Genomic DNA, 16,981 nt, shown 5'->3' with positions numbered 1-16,981 from the left:
CAGTAGCAAAATGATAGTGATGAAGTAGCAACGAAAATAATTTTATGGTTGGGGCGGGGGTCACCACCACATGAGGCATTGTATGCAAGGGTCGCGGCATGAGAAAGGTTGAGAACCACTGGTCTACGGACCAGGGACGTGGAGACATCTCCAGCGTCTCCAGGTCTTTGTTTAGAATAAAGAAGAGGGACACAAAGAGTGTATCCCTTGTTTGTTTGTTTGTGTATCCCTTTACATGTCCTTGTGTTTGCTTAGTCCTTTCCAGAAGGGATCCAGAGGGAAGATGGACATATCCCTGACCTCAGCCAAGGGGCTCCTGATTCCCCACACTCTCACCCACCCACCTCTCGTTCAGCAGTCATCCTGCGGGCTTCCACATCAGCTTGCTTCTCATCACCTGCTGGGCCAGCTCCATCCTTGTGGACCTGGACCAGTGCAGGGGTCTCTGGCCTGTTCCCTGACTCCTACCCTCATCTCTCACCATCTGTCCACCTTGCATACCTGAGTCCGGTGCATCCTTCTCTGCTCCAAACCTTCCCCAGCTCCCGCCACACTTGGGGCGAAAGCCCCAGGCCTCACCACAGACCCCTCCCAATCAGTCCCTTTTCTCCTCGCTCAGCACCTTGGCCTCCTCTAAGCATCTCCTACACGTCCTGCCTCAGGGCCTTTGTTTTTGTTTTTTTTTGGTGACAATTTTTTTTAAAATTTATTTTTTAATCAATTTATTGGGGCTCATACAATTCATCACAATACATAGATCAATTGTGTAAAGCACATCTATACATTGGCCTTTGTACTGGCTCTTTCCTCCACCTGAAATCTACTGGTGGGGATGGGAGGGCCAGTGCGGACAAGACGGAGGCCAATTCTATCACTGTTCAATTCCCCCAGGAATGTAAAACAAAAAAAGAAAAAGAAAAGGTGTTATTGTGAATCGGGTGAAGGTTTACAAAGGAAATCTGTTTCCCCATCAGTCATTCATACCCGTTTTGTTTCCCATCTGAGTCTCCGTCAGGAGAGAGCCAGCAGTCTCTAGCCAACCAGGAAGCCTAGTCTTTTTGATGATTTTACGTTTGAGTCCCCACTCTGTCTCCTGCCCGCTCCGGGATCTTCTAATGGGATCCCTTTCAGAGCAGTTGGTGGTGGTAGCTGGGCCCCATCTAGTGCTTCCGGCTTCAGGGTCCCGATGACTGCAGCGTTGGCGGGCCTTCAGTCCACTACACTATGGTTTCCATGCCTCCTTTTGTTTGCCGCTCTTCTTTGCTCTGCATAGGGAGCGGCCCAGGGTTGACGCTCAGGCCATGGACTCTCTTGGTTGACTGATGTTCACAAGTGGATTGCCAGGCCTCTCTTCCTAGGCTTTCTGAATTTGGAAAAACTGCCCTGAGACCCACTCAACCTCCCAGCCACACATCAGCTTCCGCTGACAGCCCCCCACGCGGTGGCTGCTCACCAGCTGCATGGGCCAAACTTCCACCCAGGTGAGACTCTACCCGTGGCTCACCACTGCCCTCCCCTGGAATAGTTTCCCCAGATTTCTCCTTCACTCCTTTTATTGAGACTCTCAGATTCTCACCTGCTGCTTTGTTTTGTTTTTAGACTTTAAACAAGTAGTTCCTTCTGTCACTCAGCTTTATTTACGCGATGAGATTTTTTTGTTTGGTCCCCCATGAGACATTCTTGAGATTCACCCACCAGGATGCAAGTCGCTCTAGAACATTCCTTGGATCTGACACGTCCGCTTTCCCCGAACAGACCGGCCAATGGCAACATCCCAGCCGTGGCTCCCTTCTCCTTCGGATGACATCTGACCCGGCGTCCACAAGGCAGATGCTGGATGAGGGGGCATCTACGGCCAGGAGTTGGACCAGAGCAACCGTGATGAGACGGTCCTGAGACAAACAAACCCTTGCTGAGAACCATCCTCCCAGCTTCCCCGAAGAGCAGCTCTGCTTCCGGAATCAACACAGCCCTCTCACCCCGTCCTCACAGTTTTCAAAACCCTTTTCACCCCCTGGCATTCCACTTGACGCACATCTCAGCGTCACTTGCGGGCCTGGCTTCCGTCCTGGAATGTCCGTCCCAGGAGGGAGAGGACACCGGCTGACCGAGACGTTGCTGGTTAGGTGTCCGGGAGTCGGTTTAGTCCCATGGTGACCCTGCGTACAACAGAAACCAGCACTGCCAGCCCTCCGCCCTCCTGGCAAGGGTCCTTAAGTCTGAGGCACGGTTGCAGCCAGGGTTGTTAGGGACCTGGAACAATTACCCTTTTAATGGAAGGAGATCACACACAAGGCTGCAATTACAGAAGAGGTTTTATTATGCTAGCTTAAGCCAGGGCTCCAGTCCTCAGGTGCTTAACTGCGTGCACTGTCTTGGACAAGAGCCAAGAACAAAATAATTCTTGAGTATATATCTGTGAGGTACATAATGGGGCGTTCCCAAACCCCCCTTCCCATCAATCCACTGATTGGCTCATCTGAGGTAGGTTGGCAGCCTGGTCCTTTGTGTAGTTCCCGCGCTGGCCGGGTGGTCCTCCCCTCGGAGGCTGGGCTCGCTGTGCCGCTCCCGGGTTGGCTAGCCTCAGTCTCTGGGTACGTCCTACTTTGCACTGCTAGGAAACATGAACCCACAGCCTGCCCGAGATCCCGGAGCCAGTCACGGGGCAATTTGGCTTTACAGGGTGTCCGTCCGTCTTGTCCAGGGGCTTCCTCCTTCTCTCTGCCCTCCGCCTCACCAAGCCTGATGTCCTCCTCCAGGGACTGGTCTCTCCTGAGAACACGTCCAAAGGACGTGAGAGGAAGGAAGTCTCGCCATCCTGGCATCTAAGGCGCATGCTGGTCGTCCCTCCAAGACAGATGTTCGTGTTTTCGGCAGCCATCCCAATTCACCCGTTTATTGAGGCTCCGGGTGGGTTTTTTTTTTGTGGGGGAGGGGGGTGTTCTCTCAGGTCTACACAATGTGCTCCAAATCCCGTTTTCTCTCTTTCCAGTTTCTTGTCTTCCTACACGCAGGACAGCAAGAGCACGGTCTGCTTTGTCCCAGCGCTGCCCTAGGAAAGTCTGCGAGTCTTCGTTCGTTCGAACGCGCGGAATGACCTTCCCCAGCTGGGGCTGGAGGCTGCTAGGGGACTCGACACAGCTCAGTGGCGCCCAGGGGGCCACCCCTGCCTTACTTCAGAGTTCAGGGCGCTTAGCCTATGCCCACTCAGGAGCCCTTTGACGCCCGAGACATGTGCAACACGGACGAGTATTGCCAGACCCCCTCGGGTTCATTCTGCGCTTGATTTCGAATTCGTTTTTGGTTGGCTTGCGATCGGCAACCTTGCACTGTGGCCAAACTTCTCACGGCCCCGGTTGTTTGTTGACCTCACGGCGTAAGCAGCTTTGAGCTTGGAAAGTCAAGCCTCTGCCGCCGGGTTCCCTGGGATTGTCACACCAATCACACTTGACGGTGACTCAGAGGACAAGTAGGATGCCCCGTTGGGTTTCTGAGTCTGTCATGCTTTCCAGGAGCAGACAGCCTCATCCTTCTCCCACACAGAGGCCAGTGGGTTTGAACCGCTGACCTTGCAGCTAGCAGCCCGTCACTTAACCTGCAGTGCCACCAGGGCTCCTTTTCTGGGGTGTCACACGCACTGCCACGGAGTCGCTGTGTCAGACTTGACTGTAGATGACTGTTAGATCTGCAGGGTGCAAAATACCTCGGTTCTTGGCTTCCCACAAGGAGCAATTCATGCCGAAGTCTGGTTTGTGATCCAAGTGAGTTCTTAGCAAGGACAGAAGTAGTTTCAGGTTCGACACAGGCACCCTCAGGGCTCTTCACACCCACACGGGGAGAAACCACAACAGGCCAGCTGAGGAGCGGCTGGAAAGGAGGGCAGTGGGCTCCTGGGTCTGACTTTTCAGGGCCCTCCTCTGGGAGGTGTAGTCGAGGTACTGGTTGACCCCATTGGTTGAATTAAGCTCACTTGGCCTAGACTGGGGTCCTCCCAAGTGGGCTGGCCTCCTGTCTCAAAGGCTCGAATTTGTGTGCCCTCTAGCCTTGACTGGCTTCCAACTTCCTGTAAGGGGGGAGGGAGGACTTGGCCTGTAGAGGGACAACCCCTGGTTTCTGCCTCTAGCTCCCTAACAACTCTATATGACAGAATAACACTGCCCCATTGGATTTTGGAGGATGTCAATCTTTACAGGAACGGAGAGCCTCGTCTTTTCTCCTAAGGAGCAGCTGGTGGGTTTGAACAGCTGACCTTTTGGTTATTAGCCCACCATCTACCCTCCAACCCCACCAGGGCTCCTCCAGGAGGAGGGAAATGACTGGGGAGTTCTATGGGTCAGGCTGTGAGAAGTGGGGTCCCAGGCTGTCCCACTGCTTGCTGCAGAAGTGCTGGCCAGAGCCTTCTGGCCAAAGCTTCCTCTTAATGCCAGGGTACAGAAGGAGGAAGTCAAGGGTGCCAGATTACTCAATAGCCAGACTGGGAAAGAGGTGGGGAACTTCCGTTGGGAGTGCAGGCCAACCCAGAGAGGCCTGGTGGCTGCCATCCCAGGAAGCCACAGGAAATATCAGCTGGGGTGATTAGGGACAATAGTGGTAATCATCTCAGTTATAATAATAAAGGATAACAATAGCTCTCATTTCCCCAGTCTGCATCTGGGCCAAACGCTGGGTGCAGAGCACGCCTACAACCTTCTGGATCCTTCTGAAGAGGGCTAGCACCCCTTGTGACGAGGAAGACGAGGAAGCCGCAAAGACCAAGGAGAGGCTGTCTCTGAGAAGGCTCCAGTGTGGTTCCCAGGGCCAGGGTCTGCTTCCCAGACTCCTTGGTGGCCCAGCCAGGAGGCTCTGGGCCCAGTGCAGAGTGAGCACTGTCCTGGCTTGCCCGGGAGCACGGGAGATCTGATGACATGAGACTGGGTGCTAAGACCAACCATTCTGGGCAAGCCAGGTGCTCCTCTGCCTCAGTGGGTTTTCCAGAGGAAGCTGGAATTGGTGTGTGTGTGTGGGGGGGGGTAGTTGGGGGGAGGGGGGTGTTCCCTGGACTCAGGAAGACTTGCAAAGTAGAAGAGGGTGAGGCTTCCTCAAGCCTTTTCCACCCACTGGGCTATTGGAAAGGTCAAGACTTAGTGCGTTCAAAGCAAGAGCCTCTTGTTTTATTTTTGAATGGGCAAGTTCAGGGATCGGTCAGTCCCCCCACCCCCTCCCCTCATCCCCCAAACAGCCCTGAGCTGGGTGCCTAGGGCATTTCTCCCAGGGAAGCTTCTCCCCTCAGCGTGGGTGTGCACCTACGGTTTAGAAGCCTCACCTCAAGAGTTGCAGATGGAACATTCTCATGGTCTGTAATGGAAACAGAGGGGAGTAGGCTGGTCCCAGGTGGCCTGGGTTCAAGTCCCAGCTCAGGCCACTGTGTGATCCTCAGAAGTCCTGCAAGTTCATCTGGCCGGGCCTTCCTCCTCTGGACCGTGGAACGTGCTGGTCTCAGAGGTATGGTGGGAACACTTGGTTGTAGCTAATTCACGCCGCAGGGGGCCTCGTCAGGAGCCTGGGCCAGAGTGAAGGCTCTCGTTGCTTTCATTTGATGGTATTTCTCAGCAATTACTCCTTTCCACTACAGAGGCCTGGTTTCTGGACTGGCTTTACTAGGGAATGCTGCAGGCATCCCAAAAGGTGTCCAGATAAATGTAAACATTCCCCAGACCTGTGCCCTCTTGGGTAAAAGTTTGGCAGTTCTCCAAACAATTACACCTAGAATTCCCATCTGTATTAGGCTGGGTTCTCTAGAGACATAAAAGCAGTGATGCTTACATTGGTGTGTGTGTGTGTGTGTGTGTGTAGACAGAGATTTGTATCAAGAAATGGCTCATATACTAGGGGGTACCCCCCAAAAATGGAATTTTTCTTAAAGCTATGTATTTAACTTTTTTTTTTTTTTTTACAAAATAACCTGATCACCTTCAAAGACATTACACTAAATACATTTCTCAAATCCGCGATTCCATTCTTGGCAACATTTTTTAAAACTCATCTGTTTGGATGGCTGACAGCATCTCCCTCATCTGTTTTTTTTCTTCACCTCTTCTACGTCTTTAAATTGCTGTCCTTTCATGTCCCTCTCCATTTTCGGAAACAAAAAGAAGTCAGGTGGGTAAGGTGCGTGAGGCAAGAGAGGCATGCTGTTTTTTGACAAAAACCGGTGCACTGAGATGGCTGCGTGAGCAAGTGCATTGTTGTGGTGGCAAAACCAGTCCCGTCTGCTACATATCAGGCCTTTTTTGTCACACACTGCTATGCAATCTTTTCAGAGCCTCTAAATAGAAAACTTGATTAACAGCCTGACCTGGTAGAACAAACTCCAAATGCATGACCAGGTGACATTTTTGTTCATTCAGGAAGTTGACTGGACATCTAGAAACGAGGTTTGTCATCAATCAACATTTCACCTCTTTTGAAATGAGAAACCCACTCATAAACTTGAGTTTTTCCCATAGCGCTGTTCTTGTAAATCTATGTTCAACACCACAACAGTTTCGGCGGCATTTTTCCTGAGCTGGAAACAAAATTTCACAGCTGCACGCTGTTCTTAATTCTGCCATCACAAAAAATGAGGTTTGAGTGAAACTCTTTTCATGAAAAAATTTTCATGAAAAAATTCACTGTGACCAGAGAGAACCTTCCCAGGTGATGCCACTGGGTGCACTCAGTGAGTTGCTGGATGCTCACCTAGTGTACTAAGAAAGCTTCTCCCAGCACAGTTGTTTTCCTTTTTGAGGGTACCCCCTCATAGTTGCCAAACTTATTTGGCCTATCACCCACTTTTCAGAGAAAAGAATGATTCAACACTGCCCCCTGGCAATCAAGCTTTACACTATAGCCCATGATCCAGGGTAAAGTGTAGGTGTGTTTTGCAGACTGCTGGGTGGCTGCAGCGTCCCCCAGGGTGCGGTATTGCCCATTTTGGGAACTGGTGGCCACCTAGGGATCCCTGGTGGCCTAGGGGTTAGGTTGCTAAACGCAAGGCCAGCAGTTTGAAACGTCCAGCTGCTCCTCCTTGGGAGAAAGATGAGGCGGGGTCCACGCTTGTCAAGTGTTCCCCTTGGAAACTCACAGGGGAGGTTCTACCCGGTCCTACAGACTCCCCACGAGTCAGAATTGACTCCGTGGCAGCGACTGGGTTGGGAAGAAGTTGGTGATAGTGGGCAGTTGGTGTGTCCGGGGGTCTCTGAACATTCCCACTCCCTCTGGCTGCTGGCCTTGCGCCAGTTTAAAAAACCCTAGCACGGCTGGCTCTAGATGTCCTGGGGGCACAGTGGGTTAAGCACTGGGCTGCTCGCCCAAGGTCGGCCATTCCACCCCACCAGACACTCCGATGGAGAGAAAGCAGGCTTGGAACCCCAGAGGGGCAGTCCTGCAAAGACTCCTTAGTTAAGGAGTTTGCTGGGGAGCACCAGTGCTCTGAAACGGAAGGCGTGGCTGGGAGACGGTCTTGATACCATGGCAGCGGGCTTTCTTTGGCGCGGCTCACCACCGCCATCTGGTGGTGAACAACGCGAGTGTCCCAGGACCCGTAGTCAACCCTTTGAAGGGTGCAAGCACCAAGGATCCAAGCGATGCTGACTCGCGGTAGACCTGCCCCTGCGGGTGGTTTCCAAGACCGTAACTCTGTAGGGGAGTGGTCTTGGTGGTTTCTACCAGTAGTGTAAAACCCCTACACTACCAGGGCTCAGCACACTACCATTTCCTAAACCAAAGGTTGGCGGTTCAAGCCCAGCGAAAAGCACCTTAGAAGACGGGGTGCTTCATCCCTGAGTACCCTGTGGAAGGGTCCGCTTTGTAACGAGAGCACCAGGACTAGACAGAGGCCAGTGTGGCTATTTAATCCTTTGAAACACCTTTACTGTGAGGCTGTGTGCCAGGAGCAGCAGGCACGGCTGTGGCTGCCCTTAGGTTCCGTTGTTGTGCAATAGAAGGGAAGCCCACCCCACCCTGCGCCGTCCTCACAACCGTTGGTTTGACCCCGTTGTGTCAAGACGCTCCCTCTTTCTCGCCACCCCTCCGCATTACCAAGCATGATGTCGTGCGGGCCTGGTTTGTGCCCTGGTGGCACGCTTACATCAGAGGGCCTGTGATCCGCAGGGTACTGCGGATGAGAACTCAGGTGAGTCAGGGATTGCTGTTCTATAGAGGTGATCTGCAGAGGGGCTGTGCTTGTAGGAGACCGAGGACATCAGCGACACACACGCACCCCTTTATCTTTAGCCTGGAGGCTGAAAGACTTCACTGCTTCTTCCCCTGGAGTCCCGGGCAGGCACCCAGGTCCTGCTTGGGAACACGGCAAGCGTGGCCCTCATCACGGCAGTCCTTGGAGGCTCTGGTGATGAAGTCACCGGCTCAGGGCCGCACTGACAGCACGCCAAGTCCTCGTGGGACAAGTGGACTGGAATGTGGGCAGCCCTGCGGGTCAGGGACCGGCACCCTCTGGCTGCTGAGTCTGGTGACATGGTGTCATGTTCAAGGTGTTTTGGGAAGCAGTGTGTTCCCGTGAGCCCCCCAGGTGGAGGTGGCTGCTCCTGGAGGGATGGTGGTGCCCATGACAGAGGAGTAGGGCAGTCAACATCTCCTCCATATCACACCCTGCTCCCCACCTGCCAGCTCCAGAGGCCACCCCCACAAAGCTGCCCGACAGCCCCCACAGCATCTGAAATCCTTTATTGGGAGATCTCAACAGTGGGCCCACAGTGAAGAGGCGCTCCTGATGACTGAAGCAGAGCCCCCCCACTAGGGACACTCCCCACAGGCCTGCGACCTGAGCCCCTCCCTGTACCCCAGGGCCTTTGGCATAATGCTGATGGGGGGGACAGGGGTAAGAGAGGGGAGCTGCAGGCAGTGAAGCCCCTCAACTCAAAGCAGACTTGGATGAATGCTGGGGGTTGGGGTGGGTAGTGCAGGATGGAAGGAGGATTGGCCCCCCCACCCTCCCCACTCAGCTTGAGGCTGGGGGAGCAGTGAAAGGTGGGGGAGCCGAGAGCTAGCAAGATGGTGTCTATTTCTGCTGATAAAGGGAGCGCGGGGGCCTGCAAGCAGAGAGTTGGTGGCGACTGGGCTAGGTCACGCGCTGGCGTCCTCGTCCCCACCATCCTGCTGCTCCCTGGCGCCCTTCTCGTCATCCGGCTTGGGGTCAGTTTCCAGCAAGGGCTCCGTGGCCCCTGCCTCCTCCTGCTCCTTGGCCTCGCTGGACTTGGAATTGGGAACCCAGAGGCCAGAGTCGATGCAGCGCTGCATGTGGTACTTTGCATCCTGTGGGGAGGAGGGCTGATGAGCAGGTGCTGCCCGCTGGCCCCCCGAGCGCCGAGGGGCGGACAGCTCACTTACACACGCCTCAAGCCCTCTTCCGAGATGCTCCTCTCCTTGACCTCTCAGCCCCCCAACCCCAAGCCACGGCCACTGAGTCGCTCCCGACTCACTGGGACCCCTGAGGTTTTGGGGGGGGGGCCCGTAGCCTAATCTCTCCCCCTAGGAGCAACTGCCTCAAAGCTCTTCTGTGAGGGTGGGAAGGTCCGTGCTGAGCTGCCCGACACAGCGGCTAAGGGGCACTTGGAATGTGGCTCAGGGGCACTTGGAATGTGGCAAGTGTGGCCAAGGAACACCATTGTCCCCTTGACGAAGTTTGATTTGATTTTGAATTGGGTACATGTAGGCCTGAGGCTGAAAGGAGCCCAGTTGGTATAGTGGTTCTGCATTGGGCTGTTAACCAAAAGGTCTGTAGTTCAAACCCACCAGCTGCTCCCTGGGAAAAAGACTTGGTTTTCTACCAGAGGCAGTTCTACCCTGTTGCATAAGTCACACTGGACTGGATGACAGTGAGTTTGGGGAGTTTCGGAAACAGAGGTCAGTAAGCGTTTTCTTTTAATGGCCGGGTGGGGAATATTTTAGGCTTTGTGAGCCAGACAAGAGGGAAAACGGAAGCTGACCACCCCCCCACACACACTTCGGGAGTGTCTGTAATGTTTAACTCCTCGACTGAGCCAGACCGAGCAGGGGAAAACCAGCCGGAGATGACACACACAAGCAGATCTGCGTGCTGATAAACCTTTCATGTATAAGAAACGGGCAGCGGGCCTGTGCGTGGCAAATTGCCACGCCCTGGGGTTCAGACTCAGATCCCCTTGGAAGCTTCTAGAAATCCTACAACCAGATTTGTCTTACAGACGGGGAACCAGAGAGCCAAGTAGCTAAACGGGGGTCAAACTAGTCTCTGGGGCCTCCTCCACCAGCTGGCTTGAGGACAACAGCAACAACAACCCACAGTTGTCGTCAAGCGACACCGGCTCCCAGGGAGTGACCCTGGGCGACAGGGCCCGAGTGTGCAGCCCACCGTGCACTCGGCTGTGATTGTTCCAGCAGCACACTGCCCGGCTTTCTTTGAAAGAGAGCCCTGGGCCCAGGAGTCAAACTCCTGGTTAGTAGCTGAGAGCCTCAACCCGTGCCATCCAGGGACACTGCTGGCTCTGCAGACTATCACTCACAGCTCCCTACTGTGTGCTTGGCCCTCCCTCTGAGTCCCACCTGGCTGGGAAGGAGCACCCCCCACCCCACCCCGAGTCACTGTGGTCTTGGCCTTGAAGGCTGAGCTCACAAATGGCAGTGGTGACAGGGGCAATCACAGGAGAGAGGTGGCACAGGTGAGCCTGGGGGTGCGTGTGTGTGCACTTGCGCTGGGGGGTGCGGTGACTCACAGTGGGGTCCATCTTGCTGATGGCATCCTGCAGCATCTGCACGTCCTTCACGTCAAAGCATTTCTGCAGCTCCTGGGGATGCATAGGGGCCGGGTCAAGGTCTGTGGTGACGGCCCCCGGCCAGCCAGCCCAGCCAGCCCCAGAAGCGCACCTCGGGGAGAGACTCGTAGACCTCCACGGGGTCCAGGCCGCCGGGGCCCAGCCTCTTCTTGCGCTCCTCCTCCTCGTACTCCTTCACAGCCTTCTCGATGCGCAGCTTGGCTCGGCCACGCACGCGCTCCTTGAATGCCGACAGCTCATCGTTGAAGCCCTCCATGTACTGCCGATCGGCTGTCTGTGGGGGCGGCCGTCCGTCAGGGGCCTCCAGCTGTCCCCCCTCAAGCGCCCGATCACCCCTAGTCTGATGGCCTCTCCAGGGGGCTGGTGGCCTCCTGACTACCTGGCCCTGTGTGCTGCCTGAAGCCCCGGTCCCCGCCTGTGGGGGCACAGGCAGGGCCCCACCTTGATCTTGGTGAAGAACTGCCGGAAGCAGGCACGGGGGTCCACCTTGAGGCTCTTGGCCAGTTCCAGGATGAACTGCATCACGATGGTCTGATGGGCCACCTGCTCCATGAGGGCGCATTTCTGTAAGAGGAAAGACAGCCGTGCTCACCTGAGGGCCGCCAGCTCTGGCGGCAGTCCCCAGTCCCCAGTCCCGGCTGCAACACTCACCTCCTCCACCTCCAGGTCGATGCACCAGATGACCAGGTAGTTGGCCGTTTCCTCGCACACCAGGTGGACATTGTCCGACAGGTACTTCTGGCTGTCATCCCAGCGGCGGAGCATACCTGCGGGGAGGTGTCCACAGGGTGCTGGCGGGGCCCCTGAGGGAAGGCCGCCTCCACTACCTGGGGCATTGCCATCCGCACGGGCATGCATGCACCCATAACTTACCAAAGTGCTTAATCTGCTGCTCGTATTTCTCCACAAAGGTTTTGTGTTTCTGCTCCCGCGCTTCCTCGGAGTCCTCGGCCGCTGGCTCGGGCTTCGTGTTGACCATGCTCTGTGGTGGGGCGAGAGGGCGAGTGGGCTGGGGCCTGGCCGCCGCGCCCAGCCCTGAGCTGAGCCAGTCAGGTCGCGGCCGCCGCGCCCAGCCCATCAGTTCCCGAGGCGGTGGCGGTGCCATGAGCATCAAGGAGGCGGGAGCGTGGCCGTGGCAGGTGTGGCCTCGGGCAAGGGCCTTCGGGCAGATCAAAGGGGGGACCAGTGGGGTGCTTCCTCCGCGCAGGCCCCCAGCCCTGCCTGCCTCCGGCCCCCACGGCACGCGCACCTTGCTGAAGCCGTCCTTGCTGAGCGTGTCCACGTTCCAGGGCATGTTCTTCTCTTTCTTGCGCATCTCCTCCAGCTTCTGCTCCCAGCTCCGCTCCTCCTTGCGCAGCTGCTGCGCCTCCGACTGCAGCCGCTCCAGCTCCCCGGGGCCGGCCCCGCCCCTGGCCCCCTCCAGCTCCTTCAGCTTCCGCTGGCACGCGGCCACCTTGCGCTTGCTCTCGCGGCAGCCCCGTTCCAGCTCCTCCTTCTCCTTCTGGAACTGCTCCATGCGCTCCAGGCGGGCCTACGGCGCAAGGGTCAGTGGCCTGTCACCGGGGCCTGGGAAGGGCTGCACCTACTGCACCCTGCCTGGAGCCAGGGTGCGTCCCTCCTCTGCTGACAGTGCTCCGGGCCTCCTCCCTCACCCAGGGCAAAAACAGGGTCCCATGGCTCTCCACTCCAGCCTCACTGGCTGCTTCGCCTTTGCCTTGCCTTTTCTTGCACTCGACCAGGGACGCGCTTTCCCCAAGTGTCCACACAAGCGTACCCCCTTGCCGGGAGGGTTGGAAGGTCAAGTCTACCTCCAGGCCCCACAGAAGAAAGGCCTGATAGTCCACCAAGAAGACCAATGGCCTGCCACCACCTGTGACCACCTCATTACCCATTGCTTTCTTCCTCCTGCCCCAAATCATAAGGTCTGGCTCAAGGGTCGCCTCCTGAAAACTGCCACCTGCCCTCGATGGGCACCTGTCACCTGCTGTGAGGGCTGTGCATCGCCTCCAGGCCACTGTCCCTTGTCCATGGACAGCAATTTGCTCTCTGTTGTGTCTCTGGAGCCTGGGACCAGGCCGGGCACACGGCAGGGGTACAGTAGGCACTTGCTGGGTGAAGCAGGAGATGCTGGCCGGGGGTCCTTCCTGGGGCCTCGGGCTCCTGCTCCCTGGAGCTGCCCTCACTAGTCTGTGCCCTGCCCACAACCCCACCCCTCCAAGCCACCTGCAACTGGACGTCCTGTCTCAAAGGCATGTGTGTCCTGCCCTGAACTCTGGGCCCCCGCTGGGTCCCCTTCAGTGAGGGTGTCCCCTCCTGCTCTGCTGCCGGGTCCTGACACTCTTCACCTCTAGCTGTTCCTCTCATCTGCGTGAAGAAGCCCTGCTGGCGAGACCGGGTTAAGCACCGGCTACTGACTACAGGGCTGGCGGTTCAAGCCCACTAGCTGCTCCACGCGAGAAAGAGGAAGCTGGGTGCCCCCACACATACCAACAATCTCTGACACCCTATGGCAGTGGGTTCTGGCCAGCTTGCTGGTTTGTGAGCTGAAAGATCAGCAGATGGGCCAGCCGAGGGGTGCCTGAGGAGAAAGGACTGGTGAGCTCCTCCCCAAAGGTCCCCATCTTGAAACCCAGGAGGCAGCTGGCTTTGTGCACACACAGTTGCTGTGAGCCAGGGCCAACTGGTGGCAATTGACAACCACAGCCATCTTGTCCCGGGGTCCCTACCAACCAAGGCCCTCCTGTCTCCAGCCCAGCACTGCCTTCATGGGCCCAGCTCAGATCCCACCTGCCTCCTGCCCACACCCGTCCCCCAGCTCCTCAGACTCTCGGCCCCTCACCTTCCTCTCTCCTTACGCTCACACCCTGCCCAGCCTCCAGTAAGTCTGCTCAGACCAGTCCGCCCCTGTCCAGCCCGACAGGCTGACCTGGACGCCACATCCCATAGTTGTCTGTCCAACACAGGCACCGAGGCTGACAGGGGTGCTCTGAAAGGTTCTGCCTGGTGGCAGCACCCCATCTGGGAGTGTGAGGGTCCAGTTGGGACTAAGGGTCCTCCTCTTCAAGCTCCCAGTCAGCACGGGTCCTGCCCTCCTCCCCCAATGCCGGGTCCCAGGCAGGTGCTGTGGCCCTTGTCCCCAAAGGCACCAGAGCTTTCTGGCCTCTCTGCCTTGCACATGCTGCTCCTTCAGCCTGGACCCCTCCCCAAGGTCGTGCAGGTCTCAGTTGGCTATCTGAGGTCTCATCAGATGACTATCCCCTGTGCTGGGGGTGGCCGTGGGGCCCCAGAACTGGGGTCTTATCCCATGACCAACTGCAAGGTGTCCCTCTCAGAACCTGTCTCCTCATCCCCAAAACTCAGACAACAGCATGCACCTTGCAGAGCTGCGGGAGGAGAGACCAAGACAGCTAGTCACGGCCAAAGGCCGGAGGCAGGATGGACACACAGAGCATGTCCCCCTTGAGCTGCCACCATCACTCTTCTGTCCCGGGGAACATGTTCTCTCTGGGGGCTGGCCTAGCACCCTGGCCGGTCTGTGGGTTTCACTTGCTCACCTCCACCAGCAGCCCAGAGCGGGGGCTCAATAACCGGCGGGCCCCTGGGAATGTGATTTGGACGACACCAAAACCTGTTCCTGCCTCGGTTCCCTCCTCTGGGAAATGAGACCTCACCCGAGTGTCGTGGGGGCGGTTCTTGTTGCTACGTGCTGTGGAGCTGGTTCCAACCCATAGTGACCAGAAAGAAACCCTGTGTCATCCTCATCATCACTTATGCCCACTGTGGCGGCCACCGGGTCCATCCTTCTCATGGTAGGTACTTCCCTTTGTTGCTGACCGACTGTGACTGGAGAAAATTCAATACGAGGGCTGGGGAAGCTAGCAAGACAAAACGCGTCCAATACAACAAGTTTTCAGGAGATGTCACCGTGGGCCATCACTGTGGCCATCACCACCTCCACGGTGGTCTGCTGACTCCCTCTGGATCTTCTCTGAGGCTGCAGCAGAGAAGGTTCTAGCACAGGGCCGGGACGACAGTTGAGACAAGCCCAACAGACGGGACAGAACGGGCCTGGAAGCTCACTTTCCGAGTTGATAATGGGTAGAGGTGGCCCAGGCCTCCCCACGGGCAAGACAGGAACCCTGCCTTGTTCTCCACGGTGGCTGTGTCACCCTGGAGCTCCCTTGCCACCCGAGGTACTGTCACTGGCTGAAGGCACAGCAGGTGCTGGCTGCCCAGGCTGTCACTGCTATGATTACCAGTATGACCAAAGTGAAATAATGACCCCTGGGGCAGGTGGAAGGCCTCTGGTGGCGCTGTGAGTTAGGCAACGGGGGCTGATAACCACCAGGCTGACAGTTCAAACCTGCCAGAGGTTGGGAAGGAGGAAAGGGAGGTGGCCCTTTAGGGTCGCTGAGAGTCCGCACTGACCCACCCTGCGGCCGTGGGCTTGGCCTGGTTGCCTGGAGCTCTCTAACTCCCATGGGGTCAAGCCCAGAGCAGGCTGCCCTGAACAGGAGCTGCAGGGAAGAACCATGGCCCTTCTGCCATACAGATGGGGAGACTGAGGCCTAGTGCTGTACAGATTACTAGAAGGATCCCCAAGACCCTTCTGGAAGCCTTGGAAGTTTCATCAACTGCCTATATGTTAGCGGTGAGGGCAACAGCTAAGCTGTATAGAGAGCTTGCAGTATGCTAGCCACTGCTCCGAACACATTGCAGCCACTAAATAAGATATTCCCCACAATGCCAAGGAGTGGATACTATGCAGACTCCCAGGTGGGGAAACCGAGGCTGCCTGTGAGTGGTACAGAGTCAAAAGACACCAGGCTACTCTCTGACTCAGCCCACTTTCTGCTCCAGAAAATGGCCCTTCACCCAGGGCCTGAGAGAGCCGAGCTCTTTTCAGACCGCCCATCTCATCCAAACCAAACCCAGACTCCGCACAACGGAACTTGCAGATAACATCATGATCGAAAGAAAAGAGATGGACGTTGTCAAGGATTCTGTTTTGCTTGGATCTACAATCAATGCTCATGGAAACAGCCACCAAGCGATCAGTGACGCACTGCCCTGGTTAACTCTGCTGCACGGACCTCTTCAGAGTATTGAAATGCGAGGTTACTTTGAGGCCCCACCCAAGCCAGGGTATTTTCAATCACCTCATGTGCGTGTGAGAAAGTTGGGCATGGAATAAGGCCGGAGAAGAAGTGATGCACTTAAATCACAGTGCTGGTGAGGAATACTGAAAGTCCTATGGTCTGTCAAAAAAAAGAAAACAATCCGTCTCCACAGAAGTACAGCCAGAACGGTCCTCTGAGCCTTTGCCTCATCCACTTCCAACATGTTGCCAGGAGAGACCAGTCCCCGAAGAAAGACATCATGGCTGACAGAGTGGAGGGGCAGAGCAAAACAGAAGGCCCTCAACAAGGCGGACACACACAGTGGCTCCAATGTGACAACTGTGAAGGTGGCTCCCTCTGTCGTCCAGTCACTATGGGTCCAAGCTCACTGGAAGGCATCGAACCACCACCTCCTCCTCCTCCCATCTCATCCTGACTAAAATCTCACCAAGAAAGACAAGGCTACATTATTTCTGTTTGGGGAGAGAGGGGCTGGTGAGCAGGGTCCTCAGGTTACTGGGCAGCCAGGCAGGCAGCAATGGCCAGACTGGGAGGGTGAATCCAGGCTGGCCGGTGGCTGAGGACAAGGAAGCCCCGCCTCTACTGCAGCCACAGGGCTATTTAGACACAGGGGGAGGCGGAGCTCAGCAGACAGGAAAAGGCTCCCAGGGGGAGGGCGTGGCTGCCAGGGCCCAGCAGCATGGGCTTGCCTCACTAGGGGTGGGGTGGGGGCAAATCCCCTCTGCACAGGAGCAAAGATTAACCTCTTTATGTGACTGAAATAGATACTCTCGAGAAGATACTTCCAAGCTTTGCGGAGAATCTAACTATTTAGTAAAATGAGACACACAGCAGGAAACAGAAGTGCTAGAACTTTCTTCCCACATTCCAGGGACGTGCCCAGCAGGGACAACAGCTGTGTTAGGGAATGAAGGCTCTGCCAGTGGGGGCTCCTGTGGTATCCTGTAGGGAAGGGGGCGTGCCCTTTGAGAACTTTCTAGATGAATGACTGGAAGCTGCCATCAGTGGGAATGGGATGGAGCCTCTCTAAGCAGCAGCAGAAGCCCTTGG

At 56.3% G+C, this 16,981-nt stretch overlaps 1 protein-coding gene across 1 annotated transcript in view; it reads right to left on the bottom strand.

The window, feature by feature from the left end:
* Positions 1-8,686: 8,686 nt before the first annotated feature.
* Positions 8,687-16,981, bottom strand: part of CDC37 (cell division cycle 37, HSP90 cochaperone) — a 10,319-nt gene continuing 2,024 nt past the window's right edge. The window contains exons 2-8 of the mRNA XM_004716840.3: positions 12,040-12,321; positions 11,664-11,772; positions 11,442-11,557; positions 11,232-11,354; positions 10,882-11,064; positions 10,731-10,802; positions 8,687-9,291 (exon numbers count right to left, since the gene is read on the bottom strand). Of these exons, the coding sequence (XP_004716897.1) occupies positions 9,103-9,291; positions 10,731-10,802; positions 10,882-11,064; positions 11,232-11,354; positions 11,442-11,557; positions 11,664-11,772; positions 12,040-12,321 (1,074 nt within the window). The 3' untranslated portion in view covers positions 8,687-9,102. The remainder of the gene's footprint in view (positions 9,292-10,730; positions 10,803-10,881; positions 11,065-11,231; positions 11,355-11,441; positions 11,558-11,663; positions 11,773-12,039; positions 12,322-16,981) is intronic.

This window comes from Echinops telfairi, unplaced genomic scaffold (genome assembly GCF_000313985.2).
Source record: "Echinops telfairi isolate 266 unplaced genomic scaffold, ASM31398v2 ScPeMD7_36;HRSCAF=134, whole genome shotgun sequence".
Taxonomy (NCBI): domain Eukaryota; kingdom Metazoa; phylum Chordata; class Mammalia; order Afrosoricida; family Tenrecidae; genus Echinops; species Echinops telfairi.
Note: the sequence above shows the minus strand (reverse complement) of the source record. Positions and strands in the feature narration are given on the sequence as shown.